At 40.2% G+C, this 22929-nt stretch overlaps 1 protein-coding gene across 1 annotated transcript; it reads left to right on the top strand.

Annotated features, from left to right (window-relative positions):
- The first annotated feature begins 1991 nt into the window (after positions 1–1991).
- On the top strand, positions 1992–22752 carry LOC140928397 (ranBP-type and C3HC4-type zinc finger-containing protein 1-like). The gene is made up of 11 exons (XM_073378133.1): positions 1992–2303; positions 5797–5968; positions 6888–7049; positions 9460–9616; positions 11611–11704; positions 12446–13195; positions 16892–17073; positions 17761–17872; positions 18617–18895; positions 20495–20638; positions 22211–22752. Exons 1-11 carry the CDS (start codon positions 2106–2108, stop codon positions 22289–22291), a joined length of 2331 nt encoding a protein of 776 aa, XP_073234234.1. The 5' UTR covers positions 1992–2105; the 3' UTR covers positions 22292–22752.
- The last annotated feature ends 177 nt before the right edge of the window (positions 22753–22929 follow it).

Here is a 22929-nt window from a genome sequence, read left to right as displayed (position 1 = left end):
CCAGGGGCAGATAGTGGGGGCGAGGGAAGGTCTATCGGGTCTATCGGAAAAATATGGCACGAAGAAAAGTAAAGATGTTTTTCTGCCCAATCAGAAGACAGAACGGCGACGACCGTTTGGAACTGGTCTGGTAAGACATTGTCCCTAGGGGCTCTTCTCGTATTTCTTTACTTTTCTTCGTGCCATATTTTTCCACCCGTTTAGACTTTCCCTCGCCCCCACTATCTGCCCCTGGGTCTCCGAGGATGCAACCTAATGGGAAGAGGGAAGAAAAAACGCGAAATTTTTTGAAAAAGGATATCTCTATCTAAGAGCAGGAGCCCTTAACCCTGCTAAGAGACAACAAGATCTTCAATTATCAATGAATTTGACCAGGGTCTTTGTTTTCCACAAAACCCTGCCTAAAGTAGTAAACGAAGACCCCGCCCCACTCAAAACACTTGAAAACGGCTATCGTGCGCCCAATATGATAAAGCTTCCTGCCAAGCCGGATTAATTTTGAGGGAGGGGAGCGGGTCTTCGTTTGCTATTTTCGGTGGGGTTTTGTAGACAACGTACCCTGCGAGCAGAGGCTACATCATTCGCGGTATGAGCTGGCGTGCGAAAAGTAGCACGCCAGCTGATACAGCGAAATTGTAGCCTACTATGTAGGCGAAAATGTAGCCTGTCGGTAGAGGCTACTTTTTGCACGCCAGCCGATACCGCGAGAATGTAGCCTCTGCTCGCGGGGTATAGACAACGAAGACCCTGGCCAAATTCATTGATAATTTAAGATCTTGTTATTTCTTACTCTCAATAGTTTGAGCTGTTTTCAAGTGATTTTGACGAGATTCTTCGGTTTTGGGTCTTAGGTCTTCGGACTTCTTGGGTTGTACCCACCCGTCTGGAACAGAAGCGTCCGGGCTATATATGGGAGCGGGCTCGACTCCCCGATCAGCGGCTGGTATTTTACTTACGTCACCGGTTATTAATTTTTTTTTACTAACCGAAACTAAAATAGAGCCTGATCTCTGGTTATGCGAAGACAAAATGATGGGACAATCGGTCGAAAAAGCCCAAGTACTATAATATTTGTGAGAATAAACTTCCCTTCATATATCCTAATTTAGCGGAGACAGGTACATGTAAATTTTTTGAAGACGGAAATTTTAGATTTTGGCCATCACGATTTGAGCTAAGCTTGTTTTAAATGAATTTAATAATAAAATAATACCGGACCTCGGTGCGGCATAGCAAAACCTTCGATTTGCGTAACAGCTTCACATCATTATTCAGCCTCATCAAATAATTTTTAATTATGGAGTGTTTTCACATGACGTCACGGCGGCCTTATTGGTGTTCCAAAACAATAAAACGGCGGCCATGTTGGTCATGTTGGTGTTCCACACCAATCCTTTGGGAGTTGGACTCTTTTCTGATGTAAACGCTTCTTTTGTTCCCATAAATTTGCATAGATGCTGGCCACGTGAGTGAAAAGGCTCTTATTTTAATTGATCGGATGGTCAGTTGCTTGCATTAGTAAAGCATTTAAAACTAGGAAAATTAAACTGAGGAACGTTATTCCACGCGTTTTGATGTTTCTAACAACTTTGACACTTACAGTGTTCATTCTCGATAATGATGTTAGAAACATCAAAACGTCGAACAAAGTTCCTCAGTTTTTGTTAAATGATTAATTGATCGGTAAACCAGGACCCGATTTTACCTGTCTTTCATTATTTTTGTCACGGGTTTTCTAGCACGTTTGGAATTACCCCAGGATATTTTTCCTTGTTGCTTCAGTTTTTAAAAATACCGAAACCCATTCGTTTGATCCAAAAACGCCTGGCTGACCTAATTCTTATCAAGAGCCTGTTTGTGGCAAATGACAACATCTTGGCGAACTGGTATTGGACCGTATTGGACGCTGCGTTTCGCTGATGCGAAAACGGGGAGTCCCCCTAGACCATAACTCCCTGCGCGCTTCATTAGCAGCTTCCGCCATGCATTGCCCGCTCCATCGCAATGGATCGCCCTTCTTACTTTTACTTTCGTTATCGCCTTTTATTTGAATGAATTTCTAACTACCCGTAGAACAAGTTCATCTTAAATGCCTTCAAACTCGCATGGCTCAATCACTATACCACTTACCCACCGAACAAGCGTTAGTTGAATGTCGTGCGATCGTGTTTTCCTACGATATCAACCGATGGGTCGAGGTTGGAGAATCAAATGTTTATTCCAGAGTTCAACTGATATGTAGCCGTCCACCCGGAAGTACTGTACAGTACAGAGTCTTAGCGAGGCTAGAATCTACGGGAATGGTAAGAAATTTAACTTAAAGATTTACCTTCCTGTTGCAAATGTTCAGAAACTGCGGTAAGTTAAGGGTATTTACTCCACCTTGAACAGGTCGGGTGTCATCGCAGTCTCATTCGCTTTGTAGTGCAAAGTATAAAAATTGTGTTTAACTAAAGTATTATCCATTCGCCGTTAGACAGTTCGTTAAAGAACGTCGAAATATTCCCCGTGCCCTATAATGTGATGATGATTGTCGTTTTGCTGTAAAGCTTTTGCTTTAAGTGATAAAAAAACATTCATCATGGATACTAATTTGTACTATCCATGGTTTCATATCTGTTCTCTTTTATACCAAGATATTTGGATTATTCACCAAGCGCGAGGGATGGGTAGATATTGGCCAAGTTGTTCTTTGCGTACTTATTGACCCAGACAAAGCTGAGGTCATTAAAAACAAAGTCAATAAAAATTCAATAAACGAGTTTGACCAGTATCCAGCAATCTTGCCCATACAAGCTTGGTCAATGAAGTATTTACTTCATGGCCAAGAGAACGGTGTGCGAGAAATGTAGACTACAGACTTGCAGACTGGCAGGTAAACGAGACAAACATTGTTGTGAAATGCTTTAACGGATTCCTTATCCTTACACTTTAGTCTTCTAAAAGTCTAGTTCAGGGATAGGGAATCTGTTAAAGCATTTCACAACAATGTTTGCCTCGTTTACCTGCCAGTCTGCAGTCTGCATTTGTTGCACACCGACAAGAGAACTATTTTTCAAAGGACCAGTTGGCCTTAGTTATTCAGAGGGTGGATAACGCTATCCACCTGATACACAATACTGTAAATCATTATCAAGCAGGACTAGCGTAAAAACATCAGTTTCCCCAAACACTTATCCACTTGATATAGATTTATCCGGTGGATGGCACTATCTATCTTTTAACTGGGGCAAGCACAGGTAGCCCAAGCTCACTATGAGAGTCCGGAACAACATTATCCTACTTAGCTAATTAATTATTCATACAGCGAGAAAATTATAAGACGTTGTATGGAGAAATATTCTTTGCTCACTAAATTACCAAAATGTACATTGAATATCACTTTGAAGCTTACCTTTAGCGTCTTCTTGTTTTTCTTTGTATTCTGACGGGATTTCAGACCTCCTAGGCACTGTTTAAGGCCTTTTTTGGAGCGACAGTTTTTCGCCCAGATGACAGTAGAGAAGAGAAGAGAAGGTTGGGAGAAGGTTGGCAAACCTCTCTTGACTGGCTCCGCTCTCGGCGGCGATAAATTCCGTGACATTTGCGACATGGAGGCAATTCCACCAGAAACAGATGTCCTGATAAATAACGCACATTTTCCATCATTCACATCACCAAAATTCCCATTTCGAAGGTCCTAAATCGCCAATGAAGTGGGCAATACACGGCTGAGGTGAGGCGAGTCGAGAGCAGACCCGCAACGGACTCCAACCGTCACATCGACAATTCAAACCGACGCGGGCTGGCAGGGTCAAATTGTTCAACCGTCAAAGGACAATTGGAGCATTTAGCCTACTGGGTACAGTAACTGATTTTTCACTTCTCACATTGCACTCCGGGGTCGCGGAAGTCAAGCATCGTGTGTGATAGTGACATGTAATATCAAAACATGTCGCATTGTTAATGATTCGACAGTTTTGCCGGCTAGTCTAGTTCAAATCAAATAAAAGAGTGAAACGGTTTCAACGGCTTCACTTGCTGCAAAGAAAGTTGTTTTGCAAAATGAAATACTTTGTAAGTGCATGTTCAACGAGAAACAATGCAATCTTTTGACTACAAAAATTCATCTTACCTTTCTGCCATGATTAATAGTAGCGTGAAGAAATCCAATCAATACAAAAATAGCTACTACATCTGGAATTCATATTTCAGAAATAGTTTGCTTGGGCTGTAAGCAGCTGATGTATAATTTGATCTTGAAATTGGTGTAGCTAATGTGGCAGAATTACCAAGAGAAAATTCAAAGAAATATTTATTTACATATTTCCTTTCCGTAAAAACACTCACAATAGATAAGAGCACCTGCCGGAAGATCCTGTCCCCAAACTTGCTACTTACCGCCACTTGTTGAAAAAGGGAGGAAAAATAGCCAACAACTGTTTACAGCCATAGTAATTCTTATTGCAAAATTTTTTTCTAAATCATACATAAAAAACCATTGTCAAATGGTTTTTAAAAAGAAGAGTAGAGATCAAAACATTAACAACGCGACATGTTTTGATATTACATGTCACTATCACACGCGATGCTTGACTTCCGCGACCCCTGAGTGCAATGTGAGAAGTGAAAAATCAGTTACTGTGCCCAGTAGGCTAAATGCTCCAATTGTCCTTTGACGGTTGAACAATTTGACCCTGCCAGCCCGCGTCGGTTTGAATTGTCGACGTGACGGTTGGAGTCCGTTGCGGGTCTGCTCTCGACTCGCCTCACCTCAGCCATGTATTGCCCACTTCGTTGGCGATTTAGGACCTTCGAAATGGGAATTTATCGCCGCCGAGAGTGGAGCCGGTCAAGAGAGGTTTGCCAACCTTCTCCCAGCCTTCTCTTCTCTTCTCTCTACTGTCATCTGGGGGAAAAACTGTCGCTCCAAAAAAGGCCTTAAACAGTGTCTAAGAGGTCTGAAATGCAGTCAGAATACAAAGAGAAACAAGAAGACGCTAAAGGTAAGCTTCAAAGCGATATTCAATGTACATTTGCTAATTTAGTTTAGCAAAGAATATTTCTCCATACAACGTCTTATAATTTTCTCGCCGTATGAATAATTAATTAGCTAAGTAGGATAATGTTGTTCAGGGCTCTCATAGTGAGCTTGGGCTACCTGTGGGGCAAGATGGGAAATCCTGAGCAGACAAGATGGGCTTATCTTGCTCACTCAGAGATGGCCAATTTGAACATAATAAGGAAAGTTTACATATTTTCAGTTTAAATTAAGCTTATCTACTCCTTAATAATGGAGACCACAGTTCCACATTCCCACCTTTTTTCAGCTTTTGACATAATTTATTTTAATAATAATAATATTCATAAAAATCCATTAATGCCAGTGGAAGGAAGCCTTAAAATCAGGGAAGTTGCCAAGTTTGAGAGTGAAAGGTTGAAAACTCACAAAGGTATGGCTCCCCAAAGTCCCTTAAAGTGTCTACAGGCCTTGTGAGTTAGAACTGTTTTGTTGGGTTTCATCAAAAACTGGTAATATGGATACCAAAAAAGCATATTGATGAGTGATGTATTTCATAATGAGAGAGAAACAGACTTATTTGCCAAGATAATGTGATTATTGTTCATGGTGACATGGTTAATGACAAAAGTAAGCAGCGGCTTGCATGTGACATTTTAAGTCAATTAATTTATAAAATAAATTTTCACTATAAATTAAAGGCCAATGTGGCAGATAAAGGGATTGTGGATGCTACTTCTATATAAAACTTTAAAGGAGACTACAGTAAGTTTCTTGTATTATTTTCCTCTGTGTAGGTGACGATTAACATTACTTTATCTGAGCGGGTAACTTACCATGTATCTGAACCTTCATGGCATCAAATACGTATTGACCTGCAAGGACTGTATTATGGTCTGCGCATCAGTCCCGATACTGATGGGAACAATTTTGCTGTCATAATACAGCATACGCTTCGCTCTTTGCAAGGTAATTAGAATAGTCCTGTTTGAAAAGTGATGTTCTTTGTTAAGCTCTAAAGATGTAGTAGGTTGGGAAGTAGGGATTAAAGGGGATATGTCATGCTATTTGCCATCTTTTTAAAAGGCTAAAACTTATCCTCTTGTCAATTGCACTCTAATAATAATGGTCCAGTTTTGTTATGTAAGACTATATAAGGCATTGGAACTGTTTCTTTTTGTCTGTTGCAACAGATGGCAAGGATGGATGTTCAAGTTTTAAGGCTATGCCTGCAATTGTGACAGTGGTTATTTTTTCCTTGATGAAATTGGGAAGTGGGGGCTTAGAGGCAGATCCTACAACAACCCAGCAAAATCTCTGTGAACAAAAAAACTGTACTCCTCTGTGATCAGAAAGGGCATCACATAATCAGCTTTCATTAAAACAAAAGAACTTTGAACATCCTCGTCCATGTACTTCATTTAAAACATTCAAGAAACTGCACTAATTCACACATGGACCAGTGCAGCAAAACTAAAAACAAGGGCAGGGACAGTAAAACAGAACAGAAAATAATGTAAATTCCAAGAGCAAACACTGAATTGAAAGCTGCGATCAGGATGTGAAACTGAGAAGGTCCCTAATACCCCATCTCCTGTGCACTGAAATGCTAAACTTAATTTAGGCACCAGGTACAGCAGTTGGTTAAATTGCGGCAGAAATAGCTGTTATACATAGTTACTTCAGACCTTCACATTTCACTTTAATGGTGAACTTATGAGGTTTCAACATAATAAACTTCAAATGCAGATAAAAGGTTGTGAGAGATACTACATACTGCTGATGTAAATGCAAAGAGTTTTATCCTTAAATGAGGCTTGGTGATGAACATTCATGTTGGCTACTAGTTGTCTCATTGTCTCTTTGCTTATCCATGTTTAACCTGTAGGTACTCAGGACCAACCAACTTGGCCAAAACCCCCTGATACCTTTACAACAGGTGCCTTACCTACTGTGCCAGCAACTGCAGGAGTATTTAGAACTCCAGACCCTACCCCTCAGGTGGATAGAGGACGTGCACAGACAAGACGTGATTTAGAATCACAGATTGGTAAGGACATTGAATAGTTATACTGTTGATGATGAAAGTTTGTTTATCTGCTCAAATCTAGGGACTTAAGTTGTTTCTAAGATGTCCTTAACTACATGTTCTTCATCTTAGCTGTGTGTTTAATCTGTTGAAGTAAGTCTTCCCCTGTGAAATGAGGCTCAGCTGTTTTAAGAGATGAGTATGACCATGTGCAGGGCTCGAAATTAAAAAAATCCTCAGGTCGCCTTTTGGCGACCAACTGGAGAAATATAGTCGCCAGATGCAAATTTTTAGTCGCCAGTTTGTATAATGTAAATGACGCAGCTCATAGTCAGGGCTTCCGATATTTTGTGCTGTTGCAGAGCCGCAAATTCACAAAAACGCGCAAAATACTGCAAAATTTGGTAGAAATCGTATCAACTACATGTTTGTACAACATATTTCTCAGTTATTGGGGTTATTTAGTTGCCGTAAACTTGTAAATTTATCTTGAAACTTCGTCACTGAAATGTGCAAACAATGTCCCAAAACTACCAGGTGTAGATTATGTTGCGAAAAACTGGGTACTAGCCATGATGTTAAAGGCTTTGCCATTGGTTTTAAGTTCTGGAGCGTATTGTTGTTGAAAGAGCAAATGATGACCTCTGTTAGAAAAACATTAAAAACGCTGGTCTGGTCAGCCCTAAACGGATTGGCCTCTAAAAAATAACCACAAAATCTGCCTTTTTTGATGGATTGATTTTCGGCTAAGTTTGCCTTGAAAATTCCCGCAAATCGGTCGATTTTTCCATGAATTTGCCCCCCAAAATCCCGCGAAATTGGACTTTTTTTCGGCGACCTATCAAAAGCCCTGCATAGTATGGTGTGATCCATCAGATTTGAAAATATCGTTGATAGAAGTCGCTATAAATTTGGAGGTAAACTGGCTTTGTGTATGCGATTTGGCACATTTTTTATGATGAAAGCAAAGCAGAATAAGATGAAATGTTTGCTTTAACTTTACTCTTTTAACTTAAATCTAAATCATAGAGAAATTAGGTTGCCACTTTGGCGACTAAACTAGAATTTTTAGTCACCAAGGAGAAAATGGTAGTCGCATTGGCGACTGTATCGGTCGCAATTTCGAGCCCTGATGTGTTATGAATCAGTTTGAGAAGTAGATGTTAGAGTTTTCATGTACACAGTTAGCTTGTCTGGAGAACCTGGTGAGTGCACAGCCTAAAGTTTGGGTAAATCAGACAACCAAGATGTGCAACTTGTTTAGCAACATATTGCTGCAAAACAAGTTGAAAAGCTATGTTACGCATTTTGCCACCCTTGTTCAAACCTGTTAACAACTTGACTTGTTGGAAGACAGGTTTGATCAATCAATCAATCAATCAATCAATCTTTATTCTCCTAAGATAAAAAGACATATCTTAAGTTACATCAGCAGTTGAGAATCTGAAAATACATAAGACAAACTGTATACAAATAATAGAAAGATCAAAGATTATATCTAAAAATTATCTTATTTACAAAAACATTCTTAAATCTATCAGTCTTTATATCTGGCCGATGAGCGCTTTTTTTTTTCTGAGTAGATAGTTTGTTTCTTTCTTCTTCGGAATGATGTTACTGAGCAGGCAATCTGCGAGGTAAATGTGCAACATTGCTATTCAACTCGTTTTGTAGCAGTGTTGCACTACGAGTTGCATGTTTTTTGTTGCCCGGTTTGCCATACCATAAAGGGATCTGGAACATGAATCAAGCTCTACAATTTGAGGGCTTCACGCAAAAATGTTCCCTGCAAAAAGGAAATGAGGATTAGTCCTGGGACATTTTTGCTTGCACTTTGCCTTTCCTTTGTTATTTCTGTTGACCTAAACTCACCTAAAACAACAGAACTATATAACCTCTGCTCTGCAAGCCACTGTTAAAACTCTTTTACTCCTGGCAGTAACAATATCAAATTTCTCCTTAAAACAACTGCTTAACACTTTAAGTCCCAATATCCACATACAAATTCTCCAAACTGGTCTCCATACATTTCCTTGAAGAATTATTTGTGAGAATTTGGTAAAAGATCAAATATTTTTCTCTTTGTGATCATTTTGTTAATTCTCATAGACTTTGCTCATGATAGTCTATGGATATCGTTAGGAGAAAATTGATCTTGAGCACCATTGGGACTTAAAGGGTTAATTAACCATGAAGGTTGATAGAATAAAGCAAATGATCACAATACTATAGGCATCAGTACCTTTGGAGTGTCTGTTCTAAGTTCTAAGTATCACCAAGTAAAAAAGGGCCTTGATTGTTGAACAAATTATTATTCTCTTCATTAGCAAAAATAGGAAATGTAATGGAAGAGTTTAGTACATGCTCATAAGTTATGTGTATTAGGGACTGTGAAGTGTGTTTGAATCTCTGTCACCTTCGCCTTTTTCAGATGGTCTCTGCGCTACCCTTAGTGATGCTATTAAGAGTGGAAGGCAAGACCAGTCAGCGGAGATTGTCAAAAAAATGGCTACTCAGAATCTTCATCTTAGTATTAAACTCAAAAATCCTACACTGGTCACAATGGACTCAGGAGGCAACACAATCAAGTAAGTCTTCTCCTAATCTCTTCAAAAGTTTTTTTTCTTTTATGGGCTAGAAAGAAGTTAGGTTTAGATTTAATATCCCTCCTATTTTTGCTTATGACGGAAAGAATAAACTATTCATCTTGGTTTGTGGTCAGGTTAGGTAAATATATACTTACTATAGGAAATTAACGCTCCATGAAATTAAGGTGTTGGAAATTAACGCGACTTAAATTAACGCGAATTTAATGGCAAACGACTTTCGAATAAAGAAAATTAACGCGAAAGCGAAGGTAAAATTTCATTATGAAGGAAATTGACGCGAAATTGATGAAGATGAACTAGAAATATTGTAAACCTTCGCCTTAGCTTTTGTGAAAGATGAAAAATTAGGGGTAAATAGAAAGAAAGAAAGCTTGTAGTTTATGTTCTTTAGGTGTCAAGAATGTCTGGAGAGGTTCCAAAAGTGGGGTTAAAATACTGGAAATTGAGAGCGCGAAAATTAACGCTACACTTAATTAACGTCGCGGAAATTAACGCTCAACAAAATTAACGCGACTTAAATTAACGCGAATTTTAACGATTTGCGTTAATTTCATTGAGCGTTAGTTTCCTATAATAAGGTATTAAATTTTCCATTTTTTACTAAAACCTGATAAAAACAAGCCCAGCCTAATTAACCAACTACATTAGTAACTACCCTTTTCGTTTCTGGATGACTTGATCATCAACTGAAGAATTACTTTTTAGTTCGAAAAATACACTTCATTGTGTGTCCATGCACATTTTGTTTCTTTCTTTCACACATTCAAAATAAGTCAGTCTTGCCTCGTCTTTCTGAGACCCATTTGACCTCTTAAAATAATTGTTCTGATACAGTTTTTTTAATTCTAAAGTTTTTAATTAATGACTCTTTAATTCGCCATTGTTTGTTATCCATGTTAATCTGGCTCCATCAAAATCCATTCACTGATTATCGTTTGTAGTTCGATCTTTTTCACGGTGGAACCCTGCCATATGAACAACTCATTATAGGAGACGTCACTGTTTACAAACATTGCTTTTGTTATTCAAATTTGTAACAAGGAAACAAAAGAATGTTTTGTTTCAAGAACCAACGCACGTTAATATCGATAGGTGAAGTCAGCGTGAGTATCGCCATTAGGACATTGTTTTTCTCCAGCATTTCCTTGTTCCACGACCATGTCAATCCCACTCTTAGAAGTAGCGAAAGTCAATTTTTACTCCAGTGAAATAACGTACGTTTCGTCGTCAGTTTGTTTGGAACCTCTATTTTGCTTATAAACTCTCCCGGATAATTATAAGCCCATCCAAAACCAATCTCGTCGGTTTACGGTCATCTCGCCAGCAACGAGATCGACACCAAGAAGTCTACTCGCCATCACATTATAACTTTGCAATGTTTACTTACCTGGGATTGTTACTTCTTCCTCAAGCCCAAGTGTAAGTTTGTCGATTTTAATTGACACTTTGCGTCGAACCTCTCATCTTAAGGTTTATTTTTTGTGAATAATTGCGACTTTTTGTTACCTTAATACGGCTTATTTGCGTTGCTCGAAAGGTGCGATTTGTTTAAAAGTCCAATACCCTTTCTCATGAAAGTTGGTTAATATTGTCACTTGAGGCTTACCTCCTTAAATTTCATTGTAAATTTAAAGTGAAAGAATTCTTTTTAGAGACTTGTCCCTTCGATAAGTATTAAGATATATATTTCTTGTTGGCGAGTTCGTTGGTGGCGAGATGACCGGATACCATCTCGTCCTTAAAGCATTTCTCTTAGAAAATCAGAGGGGCACTTCCCCAGATTTCTAAGAGAAGTCTCGGAGGAAGAGGTTGCACCCAAAACCCCTTGTGACATTCTATAAGCCCAGGGCTTACTTGTGGGATTTTTATAGTGTGTGAATATTACCCAAATTGCGGAAATCTCTCAATGCTGCATCTTGATTCTCACATTGAAGTGAAATGTGATTTACTTATATTATCCTTTGAATCCCTAGTATAAGGGTGGTTGTCGAAGATAAAGAGTCGTCTGGCGGGACGTTTAGTATGAAGGTTTCGCCGACAACTCCAATAGAAAAACTACAGCAAGAGGTACGTAAATAGAAAACTCAGGTTGACCTGCGTGCAGACGTCTTCCATTTTTTATTTTGCATTTTTGCGTGAAGCAAAGAAGTGGAAGATGTCTACACGCAGGCTAGTAGAAATTCCTTCTTGATAAATTATTATGTGTGTTAAGAGAAAACGTCAAAAGCCTGATGAAATATTTGTGGAAATTAGAATGTGTGTCAGGAGAGGATAAAGGGGACGTTGTGTCAAAAGTCTGAAAGTGGAAGGATTTGTTTACTGTTATCCTGGATTATACGATTGACTGCAGGTAACTTAAGTCGCGGACCTCACTCAGGCCAGTCGCCAGACCAAAACAATTCAAATAACGCGCCAACCGGATTCAGCTAGATGTTGTGTGTTAAACCACTCGACAGCTGAGCTGTCGGTTTCGTAAGAGTTCAAACGAGGGTTCTCGTTCTAACGAACTCACGCGAAAACGTTTGCTTATTTAACTACTCTGGAAATAATGAACATTTTTTAACTTTCACGGTTGCCATACTAATTGTTTTCAATACGGTCTTTCACTTTGTTAAGTAAAAGATTGAGCCAGAGAAGGTGATCGCTCAGAGAAAAAATGCCTGTCAATTATTCGCTTAAGGCGAAGTGAACATTCTTTTTTAATAATTCGGAAACCTGTAACCATGTATAACTTTATTTCAGGGGACTTAATGATGAGAACGCAGAGTTAACATATGAGAACAATAATAATTTCTACGTCTTCTTTAGGTTTTTGACAGGTATGGTTTCCCAGTGCAAGTCCAGAAGTGGATTGTGGGTAAAAAAATTCCCAAGCCCGGCGAGACGTTGCAGGATCTTGGTGTAAGGCAGTCAGGAGCAACTGTTTTCTTATATCTCTTGTCTGGTAAAACAGTCGGACTGAGACGATCCGACGTGGAACGATTTGGACGGGGGGATGTATCACCAGCGAATGCACCATCAAGTGTTACAACCGCTGCTTCTACATTTGCGTCTGAACAGCAAATGAGACACGCTGTGAGTGTCCCAAACCTTTCTGCACAGAACGAAGCTCATGTGTTGGCGGCTCCTGTCAGGACGGAAGAGTTACCTCACTTAAATCCCTCCCCACCCCAGTCATTACCAAACCAAAGAGAGAACAGTGTTTCAGGAGCGTTACCGATTCGCCCTGGAATGAACATAAGTGACTTGCGTAACGTGATTGCTCAGCAATCTGGAGGTCAGAGGGATGGGTCTAATAACGCTCCCAACCCACCCCCACAAGAGGCAATTGTGAACAATTTGGTAGAGCCTGTAGAGCAACAGGTACAGGAGGATGGGCGTCGTCAGGGATGGACCTGTCCAATGTGCACTTTCGTTAACGTCCCCACAAGACCCGGGTGTGAGATGTGCAGTACAGAAAGACCAGCCGACTATCAGGTGCCTGCCGGGGCGACAGTAGATGACAGAGAAAGGAGTCGCATTGAAGCGGAGGCGAGAGAGGAGGCACTTTTCCAACAGGTATTTTCGTGTTTTTTTTTTTTCTCAAATAATCCTTGTCACGCTGTTTGGTGTCCCAGATACTCCTGGGGAATAGGGAGGAAATAGTTTGCGTGACAGAATGAATTTGCTCTTGCTTGGTCATCTGAATTACAGTCTACAGACGTCAAAGGCAAGAACTGGAATTGTTAAATTGGTGTGAAATAAAATAGGATAAGAAACTCTCGAGATAAATTGCAGTCTATTAATCTTTCAAATCTTGGGAATAGTGTGAATCCTCTTCAGACGAGAAAATGTTAACTCACTATCTCCTCCTTATTTCTCGCTGCCATTTTCCTTCCCCCTGCCTTCTTCACAGCTCATTTCGTAATATGTGATCAAAGTTTCCCCGGTACGCAAGCGAGATAGATCTTTGCAACAAGAACGCGCACGATTGCCCTCGAGATTCGATGTCAGCATTGCGTCTCAAGGATCAGCTTTCGAGGAAAGTCGCTGAACTTGGGCTGTCAGAGAGAGATAGCTTGCTCCCAGGCTGTGGACGTGAATCCCGTAGACGCGACCTGGCTGACTACCAGACATTGCAATGATGTCACTATCACTAAGAGTTTTAAAATGCCATCTTTCCGATTACACATATATTTAGTACTTTCTTTATGAACACGCCCAGTCCACGTGGCACTCGAAAACTATCTCTTTGCAATGTTCATTCATCAATACAATCGTTGCTCCTCAGTTTGTTAACGTTCGTTTTTCTCTCCACGCTGTTTCTCTCTGTTTTTATGTAAATTCTTGGCAGTGTTTCTAATCATGATATCGCCTATTCCTTAGGGTGAGGTAAGCCCCAGTATGGGCATTCAAAGTATTCAAAGATTGCTCAGCGGAGAATGATGATTGAAGATGATCGCACAATCGAACAACACCAGTTCCAGTTCTTGCCTTGGACAAACTACTGTGCAAAGTTGAATTAAAAGGAATTAATGACTTGCATTAATAGTTTTAACTGAGCAGAAAAATTTGCACTCCTCTAATGCCAATCTGAGCCCTTTTTTTCACATACCTTAAAATAGACATAAAGCAATTGCAGCAATTGTTTACGCCTTAGGTGACACATTGAGGTCTTTTAAAGCTGACTGTTGTAGAAACAGTCAAAATAATCATCTCGTCGCGCTGCTTCTACGAGGGCTGCCAATTGCTATATACTACTTAAAAGCTTTTAAACAGAGTGGCGTTAACGCAGTTTGTCCCATAGACCCACGGCAAGATTTCTTGTTCCCAACTCTGGAGTTATTGTATAATCAGAAAAATCAGCGCTTTTGATTTAAAAGTAGATGTTTACGATACCAACTTTTACTACAGTTGGTGCAGTCCGTCATACTAAGTCCAGGGGATGAGTAGAGATGACGGCTGCTTGGTCCTCACGTCCACACTCTAAGAGTGTTTGATTCTTTTTACATATTTTGCCTTCCACCCGTCTGGGGTTATTGTAGACTACAGTGGAATCGCGATATAACGAAGGGCCAAAAAACTGGCGAAATTTGTTCGCAAAATCAAGGTTTCGTTATATCGAGGCTCTTTTCCAAATGTGAATGACTGGGGTAAAGAAGATCGTCGTCTTACCGAGGCCTTCGTCGTATAGTTTCGTTATATCGATTTTCCACTGCGATAGGTAAATTCAGGTAATTTTGTAGAAGAGGTTCTTTATCTTAAATAACCCTGTAAATACAGTTGACGAGTAATTGAAATTTACTGAAAATAAAGAACCCCTTATTTTTCAACTGTTGTTTTATTGTGATCACCAAAAGTGAATTCAATTAATATCAGAGCGACCGTTTCGCAATAATTTTACTCTCGCAAACAAGAAAAGGTCAAAGCAATGATGGATTTTTCGTTTCCCTTGCCGCTGGCTACGAATATCCAACCCATCGTACCTACCTAGCCATATAGTTTTCTCACTTCACTCTCGTTGTCTACAATATTTTTGTATTAAGTATTGAGTTCTGATTGGCTCCTTTTTAAACTTGAAATGTTTTATTCACGAAAGGCTCAAGAAGTTTGTACTAAAGTCAGTCACAAAAAATAAGGCCACTGCCCCTTTTCGATTAATCAGAGTTTAAAACGTTAAGACTATTGTTTGAGGTATGCATGCAGCTAACAGTAATGCAAAAAAACTGAAATTGATGAACGAATACGCCTCACAAGCTAAAATACCCTTAGCGTTGCGGTTTGTCCAAATGGCGTATTTTTGAAATTGTTGTACAGTTTAGTTGCTGATCCAAATAGCACTGATGTCCACATTCTTTTTTCGGCTAAGATTTAAGGACAAAAAAGCAAAGAAAAATCGAGACACACCGTTTCCTTTTGCCATTCTAAATCAAATCATCGCCTCAAGGCGGCAGGCACTGTGGTTCTGGGAGAAATGTTAACGAGTAGATTGAAACGGTTGGAAACTGAATAACTCAGATTCGAGATCCTGCTGGTGATTCTTATATCCTTTCACTCTCAAAAGTAACCAAAGTCAGAATTGGACAAACTTTCCAACTTTCAATTTGTAGACTGTTGAAAAACAAAAAGCGCCATGTTCCCTGCTAGCAGAAATCCCTCACGGCAAGAGGAAAATGGGAGGAAGGAGAGAGACGTCTATCGGCCTCCGACGCGATTTTTCATGTAGCCGCTCACCATATTTGTTGTCGAAACTGACTGGGTTTCAAAACCGGTTTCGTTCAATGTGGAATGCATATGCCCTGTACTCCGGGAATTTGTGACCCCACGGTTGTTATCGTGCAAACCAGGGCCCAGTTGTTCGAACGCCGGTTAGCGCTAACCCGGGGTTAAATTTTAACCCCGGTTTCTTTTTGTTTTTATCAAAAGCGCACTATCGGATAATTTTCTCTATTCTTTTTGGAGTATCCAGTCATCAAATTGTAGGCAAAGAGAATTAAACTGAATTTGCTTTTTAAGCTCTCATATCCGAGTTCAAATTTCGCACTAACCGTGGGTTACCTTAACCCAGCTTCGAACAACCCGGCCCAGTAGTATAAGATGTGCCGAGCGTGACTAAGTAGTTACTGGTTGTTAAGGAAACGCCAGTGCATGCGTGATAAGATAGGATAGGATAGGATAAGTGCTTTATTATCAACAGAGCGCCTACAGACACATGTGTTTACAACGATAACAAAGATTTTAGTGCAATAATTACAGAGGTGTACATTTGTAAAATTTATACAACTATTAAACAAGGTTATATTTAACGCGTCTATCTCTTTCGCGGAAGCGATCATATACGTATTTAGCCACAATTTTTTGCGTTTTCTCTCCTTGCTTCATACTTATCAACGTTGTAAAGGCAGAGCTTGGAGTCATAGAGTCAAGAATAAGATTAGTTTCCTTTTTTAGCGTATTGAACAGCTCTCTCCTAGGATCCCTATAGGCTATGCAATTCATCAAAAAATGCTCCTCGTCTTCTAATCCAGTTTTACATAATGGACAGATTCTTTGGTCTGGTGGTTGATAAGATAGATGTCTCTTCATTCCCTATCATTTAACTCTCTCCGTAAGAGACCTCTGATAACAGGGAATCCACCATGTGAAAGTACTGGCGAAGACGTTCAGCTCTATTTGAATGGTCATATGGCAGGTTTTTGTCCACGGATGCAAAAGTTAGAACCTCCTTAAAATGGGAGTGAAAGAGTTAATCCATTTTCTCCTCTTCATTTTCAGGCGGAACAAGCACGACAGCAAGAGGAAGAGCTCGCAAGGGAAGAAAACTTGGCTGCTCTTCTCCAGACTGCTCAACAGACTCTTATTCCTAATCCGGAAGAGTTTGACTGTGGTATTTGCTTTGTTCCCGTGGAGCCTGGAGAAGGAGTGGTACTCAGAGAATGTCTTCATAGATTCTGCAGGTCAGCGGTCACAGCTAAATACTGGCTGTCATTGAACATCAAATAGGGGAAATATCAGATTTCTCGTGATACCTTTATTTGCCAGGCTGTATCTATTAGTGATCGGACCCTCAGCCACTTTGTCGGACGTGATCACTGTGCTATCCTGCAGTGTTTCCTTCTCGCTTGCTTGAAAAGCGCTGCCCGTCTCCAGGCCCTTACCTGACTTTCTTCCTTACCTTCGAAGAAAATGATGCACTTAGGTGCCCTGAAAAATACGAGAAATAGAAGGATGCAAGTATGCTAGAATTAAAATTGCCTGACTTTTGGCGACGTTATTCATCATTCGCACATGGCCCATAATGCATTTTTTAGCCCCCCGCCCCCAAAAAAGAAAGAAGCATTGTGTTCAATTTCTCTTGGGAAGACTATAACATTCAGGAAAGATTACAATAAAAAGTTATCCATATTTTTTTTGGGGGGGGGGACTAGGAGGCAAACAAGGTGTATTATGGAGATGTGCAAATGATGAATATGACATATACCTATTTCAAAAAATGTTGCTTTGGTAATGGGTCATTGGGCATAAGGAATTGGGCATTTGGGAATGCGGATCTCACTGCAATGATTTGCTTCAGCGACCACCAAACAATAGCTTCTCAGTACGCAATGCAGTGAATCATCTACATTTCTCCTACTTTTCTTTAGGGCTTGTCTAAGCGAACACATTCGTCACGCAACAGATCCGGAAGTGCAGTGTCCTCACCAGGATGAAAATTACGCCTGTCACGCAACCATTACAGGACAAGAAATTCAGGCGGTAAGCGGTTGCTAAATGGTGGAGAGCAACAGGGAGCCCGGAAAGCGAGACTGGGGAGCCGAAAGAAAAGGCGGCATACATGAAAGGGAGCATATTCAAACTTTCACAAACAGGAAAGCCACTGCTGTTCTGTTTAGTGCGACTCGAGTGGTGGCGGTTTATCGACCATTGCAAACCTTGTTTAGTCTCTAAACGAGCTATTATGTAAATTTTTTGTCACTGCAAGACTTGATTTTGGCAGTCTTATCATTGTTTTGTCTATACGCTAAGCCCTATTCGCTGCTTTACAAACGAAAAAGGGAACTGGGTCGAGTTAACTTTCTCAAAGACTTCTGGGGCTGTTAAAAAAAAAGTGGCCAATAGCTGTCCGGTGCGTCCACAGTGACTATCCCAAAAACAGTTGCTGGATGCATTTTGGTTCCAGTTCTCTTCTCGTTTCTTAAGTGGCAAATACTCCCTTACACTTAAATTTCATTCGCCACTTGCACATCTCCCATAATGCACCTTATTTGCCCCCCCCCCCCCCCTAAAAAAAAATTTACCTAAGCATTGTGTTCAATTTCTCTTGGACGGCTGTAATACCGAGGAGAAATGAAAAACGAGGGTTATGCAAAATTTTGGGTGGCAAATAAGGTGCATTATGGGAGATGTGCAAGTGGCGAATGAAATTTTTCCCACTGTGATGAGCTCTAACTAAAACGAAATCTTCCAAAAATTTTAACTTCTTCCAAACTTTCTTTCCAGCTTCTATCTGAGGACGATTTCAACAGGTTCTTGAACCGCAGTCTCGCTACGGCAGAAAGCCAAGCCGCTAACAGCTTTCACTGCAAAACTCCAAATTGTCAAGGGTGGTGTTTGTACGAAGATAATGTCAATACGTTCCACTGTCCCGTTTGCAATCAACCGAACTGTTTGACGTGCAAAGCCATTCACCTTAACATGAACTGCAAGGAATATCAAGACGACCTCAAACGAAGGGCACAGAATGACGAGGCCGCGAGAAAGACGCAAGAGTTTCTTGAGGTAAATATTTAGGGTACCATGACCTTCTTAACGAATATAAGAAATTAATCATTTGAAGGAAGATTATCGCAGTTATATACGCAACTTTTGCAGTTGCGAAAAGAAAGCCTGAAAAAAAATTCAGGCTTGTGCGGGATTCGAACCCTTGACCTCTGCGATACCGGTGCAGCGCTCTACCAATTAGGCTAACAAGCCAACTGGGAGCAGGTCGTTGAATTGGTTAGTTATAAACCAGTGAAAGGATGATAATGAAGTTATGAATATATGAAAATCATATATGTGAATATAACTACGATGATATGTGCGTATATAACTGCGATGATGTATGATATATATATATATGATTTTCATATATTCATAATTTCATAAGAAAGTATTAAAATAAGCAAGTGAAATAAATCCTCTATTACGCTCCCTCTCTTTCTCAACGTCAACGAGGGTAGTTTCTTGATGTTACGAATAGCGCTATTAGCAAATAAAAACAAACGAAGAAGGAAAATAAAAAGAACTGAACAATACTCAAACCACAATGCAACATACGTTTCCGAAATACCAACGCAATGCTCTACAAAGTATTAACTTACAATCGTAAGAACTTTGATTATATAAAAAAGAGCAAATGCCTGCTTTCCACTAAGAAATACCTAACGTTTTCCAGGGTCTCAGAAAAGCGGGCGGGGAAAAAGCGAGAGCTCTAGGGATGAGGAACTGAGGCCTGGAACTGCCTCCTTCTCAGACGCTTCGTTTTTCGCACACAGGAGAGCGCGAAACTCGAAAGACACGCGAGTGACTGTTGACGAAGCGCAAGGGTCCATAGCCCGTTTTCTCCTTCCCGCCTTCTTTTGCGCGCAAATTTTCATCGAGAGAGAGATGCCTGGGTATGAGGCAGGGCCTGGAACAAGCTAAGATTTCAAAATACTCCATGCGCTCAAGTCTGTTTTGTCTAAGAAGCTCCTTTTCCCAATCCCCATCTCGCGCAGATAAAATAATACGTTATTTGCGATTTCTCTGCCCATCTTACTCTTACATGGATATACCGTTTCTTCAAAAGGCGCTGCAGTGATGATATCCTGGTAGCAGTCTAGACGTTAAAGGAGCTGTCACGAAATTCAGCCAAATTAGGTTATTGCAAAACGCCCGTTTAATTAAAAGAAACATAAAAATAACCACGTAAAACATTAAAGGAAGGTTAAAATAACACAACAGATACAACAGCTGCCACGGATGGGCAAAACTGAAGAAGATTGAAACGGATTGAAGTAAGGGTTTTTGACAACTGTTCAGCCGAACAGTTTTTCAAAGTTTTTCTCTGCTGTTTGCAGCTTCAAAAATAATGCTCAGGGGACATATTTGCTTGTCTCTAATCTCTGATTTTGAAATTTACATGTAATTTCTTTGCCTACTTTAAGTTCCATAGCTATTGAGGGCGAGTAATTGGCAAAATAAAACAAAATGAACTGGACTGCCGTGACACAGCCCCTTTAAGTAAAGCAAATATGTTGACGTTGGAAAATACCTCTTTAGAATACCTCTCACCTATCTCCACCGAGGTTCACACAGGTAAGCATGAGTTTGACCCTCTTCTTTTTTTTTTTCTAGAATATGGTAGCAGGTGGAGACGCCATGCACTGTCCAATGTGTAAGATTATTTTAGTCAAAAAGGACGGCTGTGATTGGATGAGGTGCAGCATGTGCAGAACAGAGATCTGCTGGGCCACTAGGGGTCCAAGATGGGGACCTGGGGTGAGTATATATGCTTTGTTATTGATGCATTGGTTTGCGGCCTGTGGTTGACTCCTTACCGCGACAAACGCCTGAGAAGGTGCATGACCGATTATTGACTCGGATGTCTGAGTAGTATAGGGTGTGTGTTTTAGGCCTTTTTACAGGGAGTGTCATTAGCAGTGGCGGGTCCAGGGGGCCCGGGTCCCCCCTTAATTTTTTTATCAAACTGAGGCCCGTATGGCCGAAAATTTTTTTTTGGAGACTGTTCCCCCCTTATCTCAGCGTCTGGATTAACCCCCCCCCCCCCAACCTTATCTGAAGGTGTGGATCCGCCACTGACTAGCATAGCGGACAGGAGACTAGGATGAAAGCATAGACGTTGGCTTTTGTTTCATGAAGAAAATACAGCGATTTAGCGTGCTGGGAAACATTTATGTAGATGATGTCAAAGTCTTTGGTCTTGGGAGTTTCTACATGACAGACTGTGTGGGTGCTCATTGTGTTGTATACCTGCACTATAAGAGGCTCTGACCTCCCTCTACAAAAAGACTTAGAAAGTGTCTTGAGATGTTTCGCGCAATTTTACTTAAAACCGCAGGGGTCAAGCGACAGTGCCTTATAATAGGCTATTTGCATGATGGCGTCATTTTACTACTATGACCAGGATCCTTGAGGGTTTTGCTTTCGTATGCAAATTAGAGCTTTTGTTATTTAGAGCGGTTTTCATTTGAGTGTCGAAAAGTAATTGGTTTTGCACTTTCTACCCGATGCGATTGGCTTAAAAGATTCGCGCCACCTTTTCATCCAATCAGAAGTAAAACCAAAGCCAATTGTGACGCGCTCGCATGCATTTTCCCGCGCTTTGCGTCAGCCACATGTAATTACTTCGAGTTTTGATTGGTTCAATGTATTGTCTGTGTCCTATGTGATTGGCCAGAGTAATTGCTTTGGTTTTGGTTTTACGACACTCAAACGAAAACCACTCTAACCCTCACCACTGGGATTGCCAAATTTTAAATATGAAAAGAAAAACGAAAAGAATTCTGGTCGTAGTAGTAACAAGACGCCATCGCGCAAATGGCCTATTGGAAGCTTAACTGTCGCCAATACTATCCAGCTGTAAATTGTAGGAAATAGAATATTCCAAATTCCATACTCTTTTTAGGCGAAAGCATCCTCGGAGAAGCCAATTGGAACAATGGCATTCTTGTCACCATAAACTTTTGCCCATGACAATAGATGCCATCGTCCTGTCTGGCTGCTGGCTGGTTTAATATTGGCGGTTGACGTGGAAGAAAACTGCGTCGCCATTTTGAATTCATATCTTACCTTGAGCTCATCGCAACCATGATGTCTCACAAATTCAAAATGGCGGCATGCAGGCTTACGTGATAATTCTCTTGCGAACTCTTTCTTTCAAATTTTATCTCATTCCTAAGCATATATACGCGTTATTTATGAAAAGACAAGGGGGCAAATTCTCCTGAGACTTTCACTGAGAAAACAAGACATACAAGCTACAGAGGTCTTTTATTTTCCAAATTTTATAACGATAGACAACTGACGAGATATATTGTTTTCTTCCTATAGGGCAGTGGCGATATAACAGGAGGTTGCAGGTGTCGCGTTGGAGGAAAGAAGTGTCATCCCAGATGTAGAAACTGTCACTAATTACACGATCCCCTATAGAATTTTCAATAAAATGTTAACGTTACGATAAGGTAGTTTAGCTTGAGAAAACAGCCGGCAATTCGCGACGCAGGGAAAATGTTGGTTGCGTCACGAAAGGCCTGCTGTTTTCTCAGCCTTTTTGTAGTTCAGTTGCAAAACCTAAATATTTAAGAAGGAACTTTTCAATAAAGTGCTGACAATTCCGTTTGAAACCATATCAAATATTTTTGAAGAGACATATTGTACATATTCACAAAATATTTTTTAGGTTTGATTACCTTTACTTAGATTCAGGTTAACCGGCTTTTTTTTTCAGAAACTGTACTAAATACCTAGGGGAGTGTTTTGTGAGTATGTCGCAACACTGGGTACCATATTTTATCGACTTAAACTCTGTCTATTCAGTTTATGCCATTTTAGGCTAATGGTTATTTCTGGAAAATTCAATTCATTTCAAGTGATTTCCTTTGGTTTTTTTTTTGTTTTTTTCATATATATATATAATATAATATTGGGAAGTTATGACGGCTAATATTTGCACTAAAAAAGAATTATTTTTTCTCATTTTAAGGGGCCTGGGGCCCGTTTCTCGAAGCTCCCGGTAATTACCGGGCCCGTTAAGCTGTTTTGTTTTCATT

This window comes from Porites lutea, chromosome 2, assembly GCF_958299795.1.
Source record: "Porites lutea chromosome 2, jaPorLute2.1, whole genome shotgun sequence".
In the NCBI taxonomy this organism is placed as follows: domain Eukaryota; kingdom Metazoa; phylum Cnidaria; class Anthozoa; order Scleractinia; family Poritidae; genus Porites; species Porites lutea.
Note: the sequence above shows the minus strand (reverse complement) of the source record. Positions and strands in the feature narration are given on the sequence as shown.

What these genes read in the sequence shown, in the direction of transcription:
- LOC140928397 (XM_073378133.1), top strand. Translation starts at nt 2,106, where the DNA reads ATGGCTCAATCACTATACCACTTACCCACCGAACAAGCGTTAGTTGAA. An exon ending in TCAGGAGGCAACACAATCAA is followed by an intron (nt 9,617 to 11,610) that starts GTAAGTCTTCTC and finishes TTGAATCCCTAG; the next exon opens with TATAAGGGTGGTTGTCGAAG. An exon ending in TAGAAAAACTACAGCAAGAG is followed by an intron (nt 11,705 to 12,445) that starts GTACGTAAATAG and finishes CGTCTTCTTTAG; the next exon opens with GTTTTTGACAGGTATGGTTT.